Genomic DNA, 18,695 nt, shown 5'->3' on the forward strand with positions numbered 1-18,695 from the left:
GGCCTCATTTTTTGGAATTTGGATGCTTGGAGTTTGTTTCTCTTTCTTCATGACTGAAGATGTTAGCCTACAGAGGGAAGGTGTCTATCACTTTACCTGTTCCACAAACGCAGCCTGGCCATCCTTTTCTTTCTTTCTGCGCAGCCTATGCAACAGCATTTTTTTCTTCCTAGAATTTTCCTGTGTGCTTGGGTTTTTTTGGCTTTTTTTTTCTTTGTTTATTTGATTTATTTTGTTTTGTTTTGTTTTTTTTTTTAGTACCCTCCTCGCACTAAGGACCTCTGTGTTCTCTGTTTGGTCTCTAATTTTCATGTAAGAAACACTTCTAAATTTGTCATTAAGTGACAACACTCTTCAAGTGAAAGAGAAAAACAAAAAATTCTCCAGATTCTTTCACTAATTCTTCAAAACAATTGATTTGGTTATGACCATAAGCCTTGTGTTTTCTTTGTCTTTTGTGTCCAGCTGTGATAATTTCTGATCTTAGTGCTGTGAGCTGAAACCTGTAGGACAAGAGCASTAGGCCAGTCTCTTCTTGTAGCTGAGCTGCAAATCTGGACAGTTGCATATTTACCCTGCCCTCCTTGATCTGAGATGCTATGCCCAGCTATTCCCCTTGGACTTTAGCCTCACATGAAGGCAGCTTTGATTTTCCAATCTTATCCCAGTTCCATACATATATGGGGGAATGCTAGCTATCTCCTCTCTTTTACCCAGGGTGTGGACCAGTGTCTTAACTTGGTTGTTCCTACTACATCCTTCAAGGTTATGAGACTGTTGCATGATTCATTCCATTTACTACTTGGGCTTTTGGGGTTCTGGCTCACTGCAGGCACTGGGCAGAAATAGTCACAGCTCCAAAACTAGGACAAAAAGGAGTTGCCTGAATTCAGCCCTAAGAATAAAAAAGAATCTGATTCTTAGGGCTGACTTCCACCAAATKACAGAAATCTGGAAATCTTGTCTAMGCTCRCCAGGGAACCTGTCTGGTTGGGGCACATTCAGAGGATTTTCTCTCACAAGAAAATCCTACATCCTACAAATGTCTGCTTCTACATCTGCAGACTGGAAACACTTCTCTCTCCACAGATGCAGCCTTTTACTCTCCTGCTTCGTGGTAGCCAAAGTATCAGTAGGGTAGCTGGAAGGAGAAAACACTAGATGTTTCCTAAACAGCTCTTCTTTGTATGTAAATGGGACATCTTTCTCTGCTTTACATTTCCTTTCTTTCCCTTTCTTGCTCTCACCATGTGTTCAGCCTGGTTTAGCCYGAGGCCAGCAGACAGAAAGTCAGATGAAAAAAAATTCCTGCAGATTTCTTAAGGAATGGGAAGCAGCAGCATCAATGAAGTAAAACATTGGTGAGTGGAGACAGATTTGTGGTCCTGAGAYATRTGAGGAAAACAGCAACCATAAAGCAGGCACTTAAATGGGAAATGCCAGGACAAAACTTGACCCAATAAAAAAATTACTTCCATCATCTGTTCTGTGCCTTTTAACAGCAGAATCCACGTTACTGCTTTTACATTGCTRTAGACATCAACAAAGTTTAGATTTATCTTCTTCTAGCAGCTGTCCAGCTGCCTCACTGGCCTGCTCCTTCTTTAGCACATATCCCTTCTGTTCTCTGCTGATGACCAAAACAGGTTGGAGAGGGGCAACTCTCCAGCAGCATGTGGCTTTTTATTTTTATTTATTTGAATTGGTTGTTACTTTATGTTTTCCAATGTGTGACCTTTCTCAATATGTATGATGAGTGTCAACTTCTTTCCTTCCAAATTTCATTGATGTTATAAACAAACCAAGCATCATTCCTGGGAGCACAAACTGTTAATGCTCATACCAAGAGGAACCTTCCAAAGGCAGACTTCATCAGTGCTGCTTTAGAGCTGACTGCCACAATCTCCCTCTCTGGATGCCAGATATGTCACAATGATGTGTTCCATTTGTAGAATGCTGTTTTCTGTGAAAGGCATTTTTAACGCTAGAATCCACCTATTTTATGGAGTCACTTGGTATTTGGAAAGCCAAAGAGGCAACTAAGCAAATACTGGAATTCATGAAATTTTTTACAAGTTGCTTACTTATCCCCACCCCAGTTCTAGAGTTTCAGAGTCCCACATATCTCTTCTCTTCCCTACAGTAGAGACATGTACATGAAAAAGGTTTGTCTCAGAGACTGCATGCAAACTTGCCACTGATTTTCCATTTGTCTTTGTAATCTTCTCCCTCTGATTGACTGCGTTCTGTTTACTGCAGCCAAGACTCAAGGGTGACATATTAGATCAAACATAAAGAAAGGCATTAAAAAATTAATTTTCACTTAAATATGATACTTACCTGTGCATCACCAGAGCATTCTGTAGCAATCAATTCTTCCTACTTGGTGCTCAACAGCTGGTGGCTCTTGTTGTAGTCATACGTATTCCCTAGACAGCTCCACCACTGCTCTTATTTTTAGGGTGTTCATGAGGTCGTTGCACTAGTCTGCATCTGTAATTGGTTATTGTGTGTGTTGTTCTGGTGCTTTTGGGATGCTGCTGTTGAGTATTTCAGGGGGCCCTGTAACCACCTTGTGACAGGTCACTTCATACACACAATCTGTGTTCGTTGAGTTCCTGGCAGTGTGCTCTGCACAGCAGGCCTTTTTAAATGTGCACACAAATATGTAGACATCCATTCAAATACTTTTACAGTTACATTTAAGAATATCTATCTAACAATGGTCTTTAATGCATGTAATTGTCTTCAGGTTACTTTTTTTTTCCTCTCATTTTGTATATGGATTACTATCAGTAATGTACCAGGTATCTCCAARTCCTGCAGGGGACAATAGCAGGGGAAAGTTTAGAGGACAGAGGAAAATCCCGCACACTACATATATTTTCATAATTATAATTTTCTGAGATATATATAAACTCCTTTCCCTGACACCCTCCAGCCATCTACTGCCCTGTTGAACTATTATTGTCAGCTCATAYTGACCCTCAGCCTTTTCGTCCTTGAGCTTTATCTATGCTCCATTTTCCATCAGCTGTTTGCTACTGATCAAGAGATTTCCCTGCTTACTGCCTAAGAGCTCTTAGTTTATTTAATTGACCTAAAACTTCACACCTCCTATGAAATGAAGCTAATTCCCTCATCCCCTTAGTCTCTGGTAGGATGTCATGGCATCCTACCCTTTAATTGCTGACTGCTCATGTTCATATTCTGGGCAGTTGCCTGTTCATGTGTATGCATTTTCTGGGCAGCTTTGAGGGAAAAAAACAKTGATAGAAATTCACTGCTMCTGTCCCCARCTCTGCTRCAGCTGCTWCAACAGCAGCTCTCCAGTAGGTATTTTTGAGGCCTCTGTCAGAATAAGAGAAAGAWTTTTTTTATCTCTTGATTTCATAACGTTTATTTTCACAAAATTTACAGTAGCATCTTTTTTCTCTGCATTAATATAATTTGCAGACTGATTAGCCCCTGGGAGTGCACATTTAATTTCTCATTGTGGGCTGAGGTTACAGGGGATGATATAGAAAGAAAACTGAAACTCGCAGGTATTATTTTGAGACAAGGCAAGAAAAGAATTGCTATATTCACCTGTACTTTTATTCCTCAGAGATGATGGAGGCTTTCRAAATTAATCTTTTAATGTAAATTTATTAGGCACACGGAGTCCTAATTTTTAGAGTTCCTTTAGTGCTGTGATAGAACAAGGTCTACTGAAAGTTAATGGACTTATTTTCCTAAAATACACCCTGAAAATACCACTCTCATAAATTTTGAACAAGAACACCTATTTTTTTCTTCCTGTACACAGTATAAGATAGTTTATGGTTTTCTTCATTCTTGAAAGGAATGCAAGCTCCAAACCTTGTAAGGAAGAACAAAATGGAGTGTTTTAGTCAAGTTTTTTTTTTTTTTTAGCCAAGTTGGCTACTCAACATTTAGTAGCCAGTGGGAAGCAGAAATACCTTTCCTGAGAAAAGGTATTTCTGCCCCGGCTGTGCTGTTGGAGCTGCTGTGCAGGCTGCTGCTCCCTTTGTGCTGCTGCCATTTTGTGTCTTGCAACCTCTAATTTGCAGAAGGGGCTGGAAGCCACCACATCATTTTGAAGTGGCTGCGATGGTTTCTCACCCCYGTGCAAGTACTTAGAAGTCCTTATGGTGTGTGAGAGAGCCTCATGTGCGCTGTGCTGGCAGGAGTGGGGGACGTCAGGGATTTTTAGCGCAGTTCTGATTAAATCAGTTTCGCTGCAGCRGGACAGAAGTTAAATGCGCCGCTTCAGATGTTTGCCCTTCTGTGAACTGTGACATCTGGCCAGCTGTAAAACCTCTGTGGTCTTGCCATGGCTGCCAGAGAATTGCCGTGGGTACCCACTTCATGCTGGAAAGATTGACCTTACACCTTTGTCCCATATTCAGGAAAATAATCGGTCATGCTGGCCGCAGCACTAGTCCTGTAGACAGGAATCCCCAGTTTGCCCTTAAAGATGCTAGCAAGCTTTTAGGGCTGGAAATCTCTGAGTCTGTTTAACTTCCTGGATTCCATGTTATTTTGGCCCTAATCCAGGCTCCTTTTTCCAGTTAAACATTTCTATTTATAATGCTTACTGAAAAACAGGATTTGTTTCTTGCACCAAAAGCATTCAGAAGAAAACCTCTTCTAAATTTTTTTTCCTCTCCTGTGACTCACCAAGGGGTTTGATGTTCCACTTACTTAGAATTGCAGAAAACAAAATTACAGGCAACAGGATTTATAATGGGATTGAGCCTTTCCCCCCAGGGGCTCTGGATCAGCTATGTGCTTGCTGGAAGGGCTGGTTTGTGGCCAATTGTTAACAATAGATGTCTGTGGCCGAACCATTTTAGCCATTATACCATTACAGCTGGCACTCTTTGCAGAGGTAAGGTTCCTGTAGCTCAACCATGTGCTTTCCCTCCTAAATCTGATGCCATGAGTCAGCTGAAATGCTATTTGCCTCCAGGCAYGTATACAGAAAGGGGCATATTTTGTTTTAAAAGACAGTTGCTTAAATGCACCGTAAAACTTGTCCTGCTACCTCCATGATGCTGAGGAACAGCAGGGCTGCCCCATTCTCCCTTCCCAGGGAAGTCAGAAGCAACATCTTCCCATCTGATCCCTATGGTGGGATCCCTATGGTGGAATGTGTGAGGCTTTTACCTTTTGGCACAGAGGTGACGTTATTTCTAAACCTTCCTGAGAAACTGTGCTGTAAAACATGGAGTTTGTGTATGAAAGAGTGTTTTTTACACTTACTGTGTTTTTGTTCCCTGTGGTGGCAAAAGGGAAGCTCAGATATCACCTTCCCGCTGGTGGCATCTCTGCTAATTAACATATTCTTACACTCTGCTGTTGTTTACCTTGGTATGATTTAATGCATACTTGGCCCCAGGAGGAAAGATTTTAACTAGTTTTAGGAATGCTGCTTCCTGGTGCCTGTCATCAGACAAATTTTCCTGGGAATTCCCTCAGGAATGTCTACTGCACCATCACAGAACTGGGAGGTGAGCTGGAGAGCCCCATCAGCCTGTGGAAGGAGCAGCCTCAGAAAATCCTGCGTCCAGCAGTGCCTTGTGTTTGCCATGGACAATCTGCCTGCGTTTGTTTATTTAACTTCTCTCTGGGGACCAAGAAGCCTTCAGTTTCCAGGAAGAAGTACTATTCAGGAAACCTGCACTGAGCTCTGCTGTGCATCAAAGATGACTTCCCTATCACTATTAAAGGTATCCATTTATTAAAGTTTTTGGTTGATTTATATGTYTTATGCTGAGTGGGTCAAGTTTTGTTTTGTTCGAGACGATAGCAAAACCTCTCCTTGCACTGCTTTGAGACAAACTTGTCTCCTGTTTCTCTTTTTGCTGCTCAGCTATAAAGTAAATTCAAGAACAAATCTTTTTTTTTATTTTCTTTTTTTTCAGAAATAAATTCTCTTTATTTTAAAATTCAGACACATGTGCTTTACACCAAAACAGACATCAAAGGAGACTTGGTTTTCATCTCATGTTTTAAACAAAACTGTGGCTCTCAGGGCAGTCTAGGCAGACACAGTGATTTTAATGAAACTTTACAACTTTATATCTCCCTGATGATACTTTTGCAGGCACTTAACAATCTTTCTGTCAATGACCTCTCACGAGAGAATCCAAAACATTGCAGAGATTTCCGGGAGTTCAAAAACAAAAGCAAAAAAGAGACGAAGAAATAAGGAAAAAGCAAAGATGATGTCTTTACAGTGCCATATTAAATATGGCCAGCTACCAATATTCTGCCATGTGCATTTCTTCTCCCTGGTTCTTCATGACATTTCCAACAGCTCTCCTCTTGGCACAGCACCGCCTGCCTCCTCATTCCTCCGTTGCCACTCTCTGCTCTGTAATAAGACCTTTACAATTTTCAGATTCTTGAATAGAAGATTCTTTAGTAAGAGGAATTCTGCTTTTTGGGCAACCACTTCAATTATTTTTCCCAAGTTTTCCTGCAGCCACAGACTATGGTGGCACATGGARTCATGCTTAAAGCAGCTTTCTGTTCTCCTCTTCTCTCTCTGCTACTGTGAGGTCCTTCTGGCAGCAAGYGCAAATGGCTGGTGTCAGCCTTTGTCAAAGATGTATTTCTTCTGGCGAGCTTTGTGTTCAGGCTGTCCTCAGAATCTGCCACATTTCCATCAAAAAAAATACTGCTTCTCCACTGGGAAACCAAGACCCAAGGACTTAGAATATTTTTTGTCTGATTTTCCTTAACAATTCAATTAGTTTTCTTTTTTTTTAAAAAAGGAAAATAAAACCCCAACCTATGGAAATCAGTTCCAAATCCATAACAATGGAAGTGTGAGGGTACACAATATGGGTTTGTACCATAAATTAGTTAGAAATTATTTGCAGAAGATTACTTTGTTCTGGTTTGAATTTCAATGATGCTGTAATCAGGGATCAGAGATTTTAATCTGGTATCTCTCTCCTTAATACAAATCATATCCCTCTGTCGYGAGGCAGATTTTCTGCCGAATACATTGATGCTAATTAAAAGAAATCCAAATAAACTCAACTATTACTAACTGTTACCATCTTAAGTCAAATATTTTTAGCCTACAGTTTATGAGGAGCAGAATGGYATTTTCATTCCTTAACCACCTGGTCTTAAAGTTTTTATAAATTTTGTCCTCATTTGTTTCACGTTTTCCTTTTAATAAACCAATACTTAATGCTAATTCGGAAATGTTGTTTATTACTTGCAAGTATACTGATCCACAAGAATGTAAAAATAACATTCTATGTAAAGGCGGGAAAAAAATATGCAGACAGAGGCCAGTATCTCTGAAATGAGGTGGAATGGTGTTTGTGTCTGATTCTRACACAAAATATTTCAACTGGTGAAGCTGCAAAAATACAGAGTGAGTTTTGGTGACACAAATTAAGTGTTAATACRAGCTAAGTCCATTCTGGTAATTGTCTAGGTCTAACAAAGTGAGTTCTTTTCCTCGGAAACAAGAAAATCAGGTTTCTGTTTATTATTCTTTAAATTTTGAGGGAAATTTATCCAAAATTCTGCCATCCCAGTGTGACAAAACTGCTGACAAGAGAAATATTTGATATGTTTTTGCATCTGCTAGCCTSTGTTAATTACTGAGGGCTTCCTGTCCTAAGTGCTGGAGAACAAGTCTTTGGACTTAAACCAACAGAGAACAGGATTCCTGTTTGCTCAGATTAGTAATATTCAGTTTATGCCTTCAGTCCTGCTCCTTTTCTGGCTGAGGCTGGTTTCTATATCCTTCCCACTCTTGGAAGGATTTCCCAGGGAGATGGAGATGGGACTTGTGGACTTGTATCCATTCCATTGGAGAAGGAAACTCTACGCAKGTTTCCCTCCTCTGCAGAAGAGCTCTGATTCTTGAGGTATTGAAGAATAAGCATGGACAAAGGCTTTCAGAACTATCAGTCAGCTTTAGTTGCCTAAATCCCATTCCAGTCCCTCTTTGAGTATGATGAATCTTTCTCTTTGGAATGCAGTCTTTCTCTATCATCTCCAAGAATAGTTACAATGGGAGAATAAATTCCTCAGAGCCTGCAAAACAGTGATCTGTGGTGATAACCTGGGCTGTCCAAGGTAACTTTTAATTGAAATATGGCTGAGGATCTGTTTTGTGCCTTTCCTGGRGCTCATGGTAGCAACAGCATCACCTTATATAGGGTTAGAACCTAAAATGTCCTCGAAAATGCAGACTGTAACTTGGGATGAGCTATTACTATCACATTTCTTCTGAAGGCTGTGGACAGTGCATGGAAAAAGCCAGCAGCAATTTGTGAAAGGTAGTGGTGGTCAGAAGACCTAGAGAGAAGGATGCATCACTCAACTCTTCTGGCTATAGAAACAAATGAAACACAAAGCTACACAGGAGTCTGCTTTAATCCATCACTCTATTTTATGAAGCATCACACAGCATTTTCACCAATTAGCATTTGATAGCAGTTTAAGTAAGGGCCACAGGGTTATTTRAGGAAAAAGCTGACAACCTATTTCATAGTCACTGAGTCCTCATTTGGCAGCAGWGCTCTTGGAGGGCTTGGGTAGTACCCAGCAGTTGCTGAACTATTTGGGGAAAATCGTGTAAATCTATAATCCAGYGGTAAATCTGCAAGACAGAAACATACCACATCTGATTAGCAGCACAGCCTGTATCACATAAAAAATAAGCCTGTGGTGAATAGCAGTACTTCTTAAAACCTTGAGCTGTTTGCTCACCAGCATCAGAATTCAATCAGATTGCGTGATTACACATTTATTTGACATCTTCAGCTGTTCGAGGGATTGACTTTCAGARTTTATTCAACTGTAGTAAAGGATATTCAGTTCCTTGATTGCTGAAATAATGCTAGTCAGAAAATTATTTAACTAATGCTTAAATACAAATCAAAAATCTTAATTGAGCCTAGATGGAGTTTTTCTCCCAGTACACCTTCAAGTTCATTCTTCAATTTGTCATCCTTCTCTTTTATTTCAACAATCTACTCATAAGAGAACTATTTTTAAAATAAAGAATCAGTTCCTTTTTTGTTTTTCATGGTTATTGAAGCAAGATTCCCCAAAGGCACCCGCTCTTGGACCTTCTTGCAGTCCAGTGTTAACAACATAATTTTGTATCAAACATTCWTAGAAATCTGCACTTGTAACTTGGYGTACTCATCACTTCCAGTCTRTAAAGAACAYTGAATGCATTAAAATAGTTCTGAACAGTCAAAGCTTTCTTTTCTGTAGCTTTTTAAAAAGTCTGTGCTGCCAACAGTGACCCACCCACCCTCAGCCAGAAAACTGATACTTCCCGTGCTCACCTCGTACTCAAAGTTCAAGAAACCAAATTTAAAAAAAAATATAAAAAAAAAAAAAAAAAAAATATAAATAAAACGTAGTGCAACAAACAATTCCTTTTTCAATAAATGAAAAAAAAAATACAACTCCCTTCCTCCAAATAGGGTTAGCTCCTTTTCAGGTTGTCACTTTAGAACCAAAGTAAAACAAAACCTACTATTCAGTTCATCTATACAGTAAGTTATTAATTGCAATTTTTTTTAAATTTGGAGTAAATCTGGTGAGGTGACATCCTGTCACTTCATACTGCATTTTTTTTTCCACTCAGCAGCTTTCGTGAAGCAGAAAACCACAATTTTAATAGTTTCAGCACAAACAACAGGAAATCCAGTTCTGTCTCACAAGCGATTCTCAGGCAAGGCACCAGGACAGCATCCAGGTCTGCAGCTTTAAACCCATATTAAACATAATACAGAAAGCAAATGAGTTCTTAGAGCAAGATGAAAAAGAGATAGAAACTGGAATGAAGTAGTAATAGGAGGGAAGTTAATTGGAAGAGAATTATTCAACTGGGTGATTTTAGCTTGTCAAAKAAGTTCATTTTCTAATTTTGTCTGAGTCAGGGAAATCTCTGTAGTTCGTTCTGAGCACGGCAGAACAGGCAGATGTTTTCCTAGTATGCAGAAGGCCCAATGGATTTACTGGCTGCTGAGTCTATTTATGCCACTCAGTTTAAAACAAAGRTTTCAAAAATTACAAAATAAATTGGAAAAGAAAGCAAATATTTCCAAATATCTTTACGAGCTATAAAAATCAAATGTCATACAGTTACTTCTACAAAAAAGCTTTTACTGTTTTAAGAGTCTAGCAGTCTGGAGTCTCCCAAGAGTAGTTTAATGAAAGAGCAGTGCAAATGGAGCACACTTGCTACAGAGTTGCTCTTTGCTGAGGAAAAGAACAGCTGGATCAAAATGGGAATTTCGCTGATATTTCCTGGTAAACTGGATTTTCATAATCAGCTTTAACACCCAAATCATTCTATATACAACATAAAAGGCTCCAAAAGACAATAATCACACTTTTGTCCATTTGCACCCCCCCAATATATAAATTTAATTATTGCTTTTTAGTCAGCAAACTGACTTTGGAAGATGACTAGAAAATACCCATTTTGCAAAAGSATGAAAAGAAAGAAGATACAGTATCTAATAATAAAGCCAGTCTCAGGAACAAAAAATAGTTGTTTATTTCCAAGTTGTTGTTTTCCTAGCGTTTTAGTAAATACTTCAGGGCTTTCTGTTGTGCATGCTCACAGCTGCTGCTGTGGTGGTAGACCTTTGCATCTTGGCACCCACATCTCACCTAACTCTGATGGAGAGTCATGAATTGGGCAAGCAGCAAATATGTAGTCCTCTCTGAGATACAATTGGACAGCAAGGCTCTAATGAGTCCTAACACACACTGATAATGAATTCAGCACCAAACTCATACAATATTGCTCCTATCCAAACAAACTAGAGCAAACTAAACAGCTTGAGACTGAAAGAATGATCTATCTGACTCTCCCCAAGTGCTTGAGAATTCCAGTCCCAGAATTTTTCTATCATTCTTAGGTAATTCCACCCAGACTAATTTTTTTTTACCCAAGACTTTGAGAGCCAAAGACTCCTAGAACTCAGACATGGAAGGTCCCAGGAGGGTCCCTGAGGAGCATAGAGGGTCCTAGATGTACAGAAATGCCAGTTATTAGATGTATTGCCCTGAATTCCTGTCCCACTCCTTTCTTTGCTCCTACACCAGCCCGAGTGCAAATGAGTGATGAAAACGGTTTCTTTATGGTGACCATTCAGTATCAGGAGCATTTCCCAGTGCTTTGGGCAACCCTCACAGGTTGTGTGCCTTCACCTGAGCTCAGAGGAGCTCCTGCCCTGCCCTACCTCCCTCGCAGGRCTCCAGCAGCCCTGGTGTGAACAAAATAACATTGATGATATTTGAACAGTAACTACTGCCAGTCACTGTGCTCCAGTGATCCAGATCCAGGTATGAAGTGACATCAATTACAACACTGTGCTCTGGTGTATCTGCATACCCACAGCCATGCCTGTTCTCAGGAGCTATGGATGTATTTCTGTCACAGTTACAAAGCTGACAACATCTYGGTGTCCGTGTGCTGTGTGCTTAGGGTAGGGCAGCTAAACAAATGCCACAAGCTTTTATCAGAGGAAGACTTGGAGTTCCACCCACAAGCAAGGAAGAGAAACCACAAGTAGAAGGGAAAATGTAATATGCTCACTGAGTGATCAGGAAAATATTTGAGTAACTGAATGGAAGACAATTTTAATTTAATCCAGACACAGGCCTGCTTGATGAACTTACTACTCTAATTTTTTAAATTTCCTTGAACAAACCAATGCATTAAACAAATAAAATCTTAACTAAGCACTTTAGATGGGCAGCATTGTTGTTCATTTAAAAACACAGTCCAAGAATAAAACAGATTTCTCCCAAAAYACACAGCAGAATTGTCAGGAATAATTTCTCAGTATTGACCAACAAAAGCAAAGCCAACATTTTTTCATCATGACGGCACGGCAGCATCCCYGTGACGAGTGAGAAGCTCTACAGAAAGCAGAACACTCCCCCACCCTGAGGTCTGCTCCCTGCCAGGGAGCAGGGCTGGCGCCAGATGCTGCAGAAGCCTCCTAGTAAACAGCAGGGTTGTGTTCTTAAGTGAATCCAAATATATCCTCCTGATTATCACCAARGAAAAGGCACAAAGAAGAGAATGAAAACCTTGTTAGCGATACCCAAATTTGAAAAAAATCTTTAAACTGCTCAATTGTGGCAGATTTCAGAAAACACAGAGGTCTATCTCACATCTCATGATGCAGGTGATGTAACTATAGGGGCAGAGAGCAAACCATCAGCTAAGCATAAATTCTTTTACAGGGTTTTCCTTAATTTATGCAGGCTTAGAAGCAATCTTTCATTGCATTTCAAAGTTGTTGTTGAAAGAAAATATTAATTGCTTAATGACAACAGCTTCTAATAATTATTCCTTGACCATGGAGTAAGCACAATAGCTGAAGAGGAGCTCAGCAGTCTGGCTGTGCCTCTGAGTGACCTGACTTGCCAGTCTGCAGGTAACCTGTGTTGCTTTTTCTTAAATACTAAATGTTTTTATCTCCTCACCCATCTTTATTTTGTAACAGTCAAAGCAGCATTTGCACTAAAAGCTCAGGATGTGAGACAGCATACTAGAGGCAAAAAGAAAAAAAAAAACCCAACTCCAAGGTCAGAAGTAGATTTATCTGATAGCAGTTATTTTTAGAAAAACTTCTAAGGCTGATTTTCTTAAAACAGGAGGTCAGATGTTTGCTGTACTAAAGCAAGGCTCTCAAAAGAGTGAAGTCAGCACAAGGAAAGCATTCCTTCTGTCAGCTACATGAAAGTCATTGCTGCTGTCTGCGTACTCCATAACTCAAAAGCTGGAGAGGGGGAGAGTATCTGTGTGGTGTCCTATGGGAAAAGGGRCACTCCTCAGTGCAGGTATCTCCCAGGAGAAAGTTTCTGAGTTTGGATATAGTTGGTGATATGAGCTTTTGCTCCTGGGCATGCAGGAATAAAGATCAAAACTAATCTCAGTAAAAGTGCAGGTTTGMTGCTTTAATTGCACTTACATAAGAGCTTTTGCCAACACAGATGTACGGGTTGGAGATCACGCCTGTGGCACTGCCAGCAGACATTTGTGGCGTGAGCTTGGCCTGAGCAAGATCTTCAGGACCACTGGGATTTGTCACTGGTCACTCTTCTGTGGTATCTCACACAGAAGATGGTGACATTGTAGAAAACCCAAGTGGCAAGCTGCAGGGATATGAGCAGCAGCAGCTTCACTGCCAGAGTTTTGCAGAGGGATGAGCTCCTGGGGGTGGAATGACTGTCCCATGGCAGCTGCTGCCATTGCTGTGGCATGATTTCACTGCAATTATTTCGGGAATAACAATTCACGTTCCTTTGGGTCTACCCTATGGCCAAGGGAYCGCTGACCCCTTCCTGAGCACAACAGCTGCGCACAAGGCGTGCACTAACTCGCAGCTGAGCCTGATAAGAGTCTGCAGTGGAGGAAAGCCATAGAAATTCCTTTGCTGTTTAGAGTTTATATGAGAAAATAAATTTTCTGTATATGAGGGAAATTTCTTTCATTTTTGTTTAATTTAAACAGTGGTTTTTGGAGAACTTGTAAGAAAATAACCCTGTGTGGTTCTTTGCTTGATCTGGAATTGATCAAAATAAAATATTAGACGACAATATTGTAAAACATCTAGATGAAGACTTAATCTAAAAAAAAAAATCTTAAGAGAATGGCAAGATCCTACTCGGAGGTGTTAAGTCTTTCGGGATCAGTTGATTAATTTCTGTGTGAATGACTCATTCTGGATCTTAGGGCAGGARGAAGGGCTTCTGAGGTAGGTTAAAGCAGGTAACCTGGAAAGAAGCAATTATTTGGGCTGACAGGCATTCTTGATTGATAAAAAAAACCCAGGAGTTGCATTTTGAGACTGTGAAGGAGCTAAATTAAGGCAAACGCAGAGATGATGCACCCTTTATTTTCATTTTGAGGTCAACTCACCAAGATCAACCTTCCTCTCTGAACTTGGGTTAATCTCATAATGYCCCCCCTCTCTTGTAAAACAAATTTTTTCTTTCCCTTTCCCTGATTTTTTCTCTGGATGGGTGACAAACATTGTTTACCCTAAAGTAAAAATCCACACACAGACACACATAAAGACAAGGCCTCCATTGTTTTTTGTGCTTGTGTGACCATCTTAATCCAGAGAGAATATGTTAGGCACTAATCCAGAGTACATAAATGCTTCCAGCAACTTTTTTTTTGTACACGTGAGTTTGCAGGTTATGTAAAATTTCAACCTGGTCRAATAAGTATTTTCAACAGTTGGTGATTTAACTATTTTCACTATTTTTCACACTCTAAAATTATCAACACTTTGTATCACAAGCAGGGTTTTTAAAGTGTCAGTCTAAACCACTCCACAAGCCTGTGATCCAGTCAAAACCCAATTACAGCTTTAATTACAGCCTGCAAATGAAATTATGCTGCCTGAGTTGAAGGATAACTTTAAAGCAGAAATGACTGAGTGGTTCRCCCTTTCTTAATGAGTTGCTCATGAGTTCTCCCTTTAATCTTTTCGGGGTGGCTGTACTTTGACATCTCATAGAGCAGAATAACGATGGCARGAACATTTCTGTCAGCCATTGGCTAGGAAGTAATCTTTTGGGTTCTGCATGATTTGACACGGTCTTCAGGGGCACAAGTCAATACACCTTTCTGGAGGAGGAAGGAAAGGCTGAACAAACTGTAATATACTCAGTACTGTCCTTTCTACACTCAAAATTACTGTCAAGTARTCAAATCCTGTGCCAAAGATGAGGTGTCAGATCATTTGGGAAGTAATTGGATCCTGAAGACTTTTTAGAAGCTAGTTCTGATTTATTGAACAATAATTTGTTATGGTTAAAATGCTGTTTATTGTCTGTTTCAGCTGTATTTTCAGCTGAAAAAACAGATTMATTATATTTGTTGGTTGTGTTGGGCATGTTTTTCTTATTTTTTTTTCTTAAAGGAAGAACACTAAAACTAGTTTCCTGGGACAAATGAATCAGACTTACATTATCTGATGCTTTTCAAGTGAGAGATCAAGATACTGTTCTTACACACAAAACACATCTCCAGTTATCTTTGTTATCTGTTTCTTCCTTATATGAAACCTCAGGACCGGAAAAACCTCAGAAACGTTGCTGTTGTGCATGTACACCAATTTTACCCCAGGCATAAGACACTTTTTTGCACAAAAGGTTTAATTATAAAAATGACCTCTTTGGCCTTGTAGCAGCAACTGTTATTTATAGCAGCAAAWTCCCAAAGCAGTTAAAATCCTGGAAGTGTTCTGATAAACTTGGTCTTTAGCTGTTATTGTATAGATACATTCTTACAGTGAAGCTGGCAAGTAAAAGCACAGTTGTAAGGTAAGGTATTAAATATAAAAGGTTACTGCTAAYTAGCAATGCATAATATAGAGAATTCTATGTGTTTAAGGAAATTATTGTATTATTTGAATGAGAGTACAAATATCAGTCTGGTTAAAGCAAAGACTAATTTAATTTTAAAAGGAGCTGGATTTGATTTTAAGTGAATAATGTCAATGAAAAAACATAGAACTAGTGTGCTAAAACGGGAGAGATTTTTTTGTTTCACTTCTGCAATCATTACGAATGATGCTGTTCAGGATATAGAAATCAGCATGTGGCTAGATGCTTAGTGAAATTCATGTCTTCCATGATAACAACTGATTCCTCCAGGGAATTCACCTTTAAAATACGTGTGGAAGATGGTGTGTGAAGTTTGCAGCTTGTAGCTGATTCTCTGCTGGGCAGACCTGTGTATCTGCAAACTGCACATTGCCAGTTCTGGARCCCCAGCCACGGCTGCCTTGAGCTTTCCATTGTGCAGATAATTTGCAGCTCTAAGCAGAAACATGAACTTCTTTGTCATGGTTCACTGGCAATTTTATCATTATATTTATACAGCAAGCAGGCTGACGACTCAAACTCCCGCAGAAAGTGGCAGGGWACAGACCTGTGGGCATCTTTAAAGAGACAGCTTTGGTAAATTGTAATGGAGATTTTTCTCTTGTCCTAGCTATATTGAAATAACAATAAGGCATGAAAAGAAACTTCTGCAGCCATATGGGCAAACCCTGATAAGATTTCACATTGCACACAAGATTTAAAAAAATGCATAATCCTCATGCATGACACAAGCTGGGTTATCAAATCTCCAAAGTGTGAAATGAGCTATGTCTCCACAAAACATTTACATTTGCACTAATTCTTCTCTGAAATGAAACTCTCTTGAGCTGCAGCATCACCCAATCTCCTATTCTTGTTTGCAGTAGTTTTTAATCCTATGACAAACTTCACCATTTAAAGGTCATAAGACAAGTACAGGACATTAGGTTAACAATAATGAAATTAGAAAAACTGTTTTTTATGTTCTCCTTATTACCATTTAGAGCCCACTTTCTTAACTTTTTCTTTGAAATGAAGAACAAAAAAATTTACCAAAATTCCTCCCTAAGCTCAAAGACACCTCATGGAATTTTCTGAGGTGTGASTTTTATAAAAATACCAAACATAATGAGATGGAAAGRAAAAGTATTAGYTTGAAATATRCATATCATATTTTGGGATCAAAGAWCTGTTAATYAAARAACCATCTGAAACAGTATTTTTGAAATTATTAAAATTATTGTAGGAATATGTGATGCAGGAAATACAATTATTTATATGGGGATCTGGAAATTTGATCAGATTGTCACAGAGTAGCAATTGCTGCCCTTGARAGTAAAGATCAGATTATTCAGGTAGGAGAGATAAAAAGTAATAATCCTTCACTTGGCTCATACCTAGCTTTCTGAAGGGGAGAAGGATGTCCTAAAATCTGTGGTTTATGCAAAACTCCATTTTTCAGAGAGACCCTTGCACCTTTTAATTTCCGTGTGGGAGCTCTAAAGTAACATTCTCACGGTCACGGATCGTGGTTTGGAAAATCTGTCTTATGATATCATTGTGCTTTAAAATGGTCAAAATCTGCAAGGGAGCTGTAAATGAGGAGAGACTCAGTGGCAGAAAAGTGGAGAAACAGATGGATYTGTGAGTGAGGCATGTAGAATATGAACAGGGAACTCGGCTTCTAGTATTTTATTAACCATGTAGTGTCAGTAGAACCTGTAYCTGGTTTCCACCCCAAACTGAAGAAAGTGAAGGTATTGTAGAAAGTCTTCTCTGGGCAATTTTAGCAATAAAAGAAATTAACCTTTTCATGCACAAGGAAAACGCCAATTTCTCTTCAGGGACTCTCAGGGGAGTTTAGATGACGAACTGTGTTGCAATAGTCTGCAATTCCAGTAATACTGTCCTTGTCAGAGGCGAGATTAAAGTTCAAAACTTGTAATACATCTTTGAACTCTTTGAAAAAAAAGCTCCAACAGAAACATTCCCTGTGAAACTCTTTTCCTACAATGCTCTTCTGTAACTATCAGATCATTCCTTTTTGTTTCATGTAAAAATTCTTCAGGTGAAACTATCAGAAGGCATTTGCACCAAACTAACAACATGTTGGTGAAAAAAAGAGAACTCTCAAAGTTGTTTCTGTGCCAACTTCTCAATTCAGTTCTACAGCTTAYTTCAATTTTTAATATTTCCTCATTTAAAAAAAAAGGGAAGCAGGCTTGAAGGGTTTTATTAACCCAAGTTAATTTCTGATAATGCTCTGAAAAGAATTCTCATAYAAAGTTTGATGAAAACTGAGTTATTTTTGTAAAACATTGCTAGCATTGTGCAATGTTGAATAGTTTTTGGAATAATCTTTTTCAATGTGTCTTGAGAAACAAACCAAGCTGTTCYTTATGCACAGATACTCACTGCATCCAAACGACAAGAAACAATCTTAAAGTCAGCAGTGCAGAAATCCTCTGCATTTCACCAAATATTTTTGCAGATCACAAGCTGTTGGGATACTGAGCTGTACGTGGTACTTGCCACTGCTCATATAGGTGAACAAAAGCCAGGTCAGACACTGTTCACAGAGAAGCCCTTGTCATCCCCCAGCTCCCAGGAGGCTGCAGTGCCCCTCCAGAGAGGTGGCAGCTTAGATCAGGCTGAGCCAGGTGCTGCCAAGGCTGAGCCAGCCGGGGTTGAGCTCCCACAGTCAGAATCCCTCTGGCTGGGAGCTGGGCTCATGTGGTCAGCATGGTGGCAGCCTGGCTGCATGCTTGGGCTCCAGGAAGCTTGAGGAAAGGCCTGTGTTTTGGCAGCTTGGCAGTGGAAAGTCCTCTGCTGGTAATTAAAGCAGATGAATAGGAAAGGAAAAGCTGGAGCGCATCAAACTCGCACAACCCGTTTCAATCTCTTCTAGCTGGTTATTCCCACATAGCTGCAGCTAGGCTATGACTTACAGCTGCAGCCAAAAACTTCAGGGCTTGGCAAAAAGCAGGGGTTCTCACAGCTTGCTGTGACAGGAGTCAGACAAGGTATTCAAGAAGAGTCARGAATTCCTCATCATCCATAATAATGAACATCTGCTCTTCCACACAAACAAAGTAGAAATACCACTCTCTGTAAAAAAACAGTCRTTCTTGTACCTTCACCTTTGAGTYKGCTGTCAGGAGAACAGCTGCAAGTYTAAAATATTATTTCTCCCCTGTCCTTTAGCACTGAGGTTTAACTCTCACAGACAAGAGCTCCTGCCCCAGCACTGGTTCAATGCAGTGAGGGACAGTGCACACTGTCCCTCCTAAAGG

General features: G+C 39.7%; 1 protein-coding gene across 1 annotated transcript in view; it reads right to left on the minus strand.

Annotated features, from left to right (window-relative positions):
• Positions 1-8,036: 8,036 nt before the first annotated feature.
• Positions 8,037-18,695, minus strand: part of NT5DC1 (5'-nucleotidase domain containing 1) — a 119,554-nt gene continuing 108,895 nt past the window's right edge. The window contains exon 8 of the mRNA XM_057369003.1: positions 8,037-8,641. Within this exon, the coding sequence (XP_057224986.1) occupies positions 8,523-8,641 (119 nt within the window). The 3' untranslated portion in view covers positions 8,037-8,522. The remainder of the gene's footprint in view (positions 8,642-18,695) is intronic.

The sequence above is a fragment of the Malurus melanocephalus genome, unplaced genomic scaffold (assembly GCF_030028575.1).
Source record: "Malurus melanocephalus ecotype Western Australia unplaced genomic scaffold, MMel_1.1 scaffold_100, whole genome shotgun sequence".
Taxonomy (NCBI): Eukaryota; Metazoa; Chordata; class Aves; order Passeriformes; family Maluridae; genus Malurus; species Malurus melanocephalus.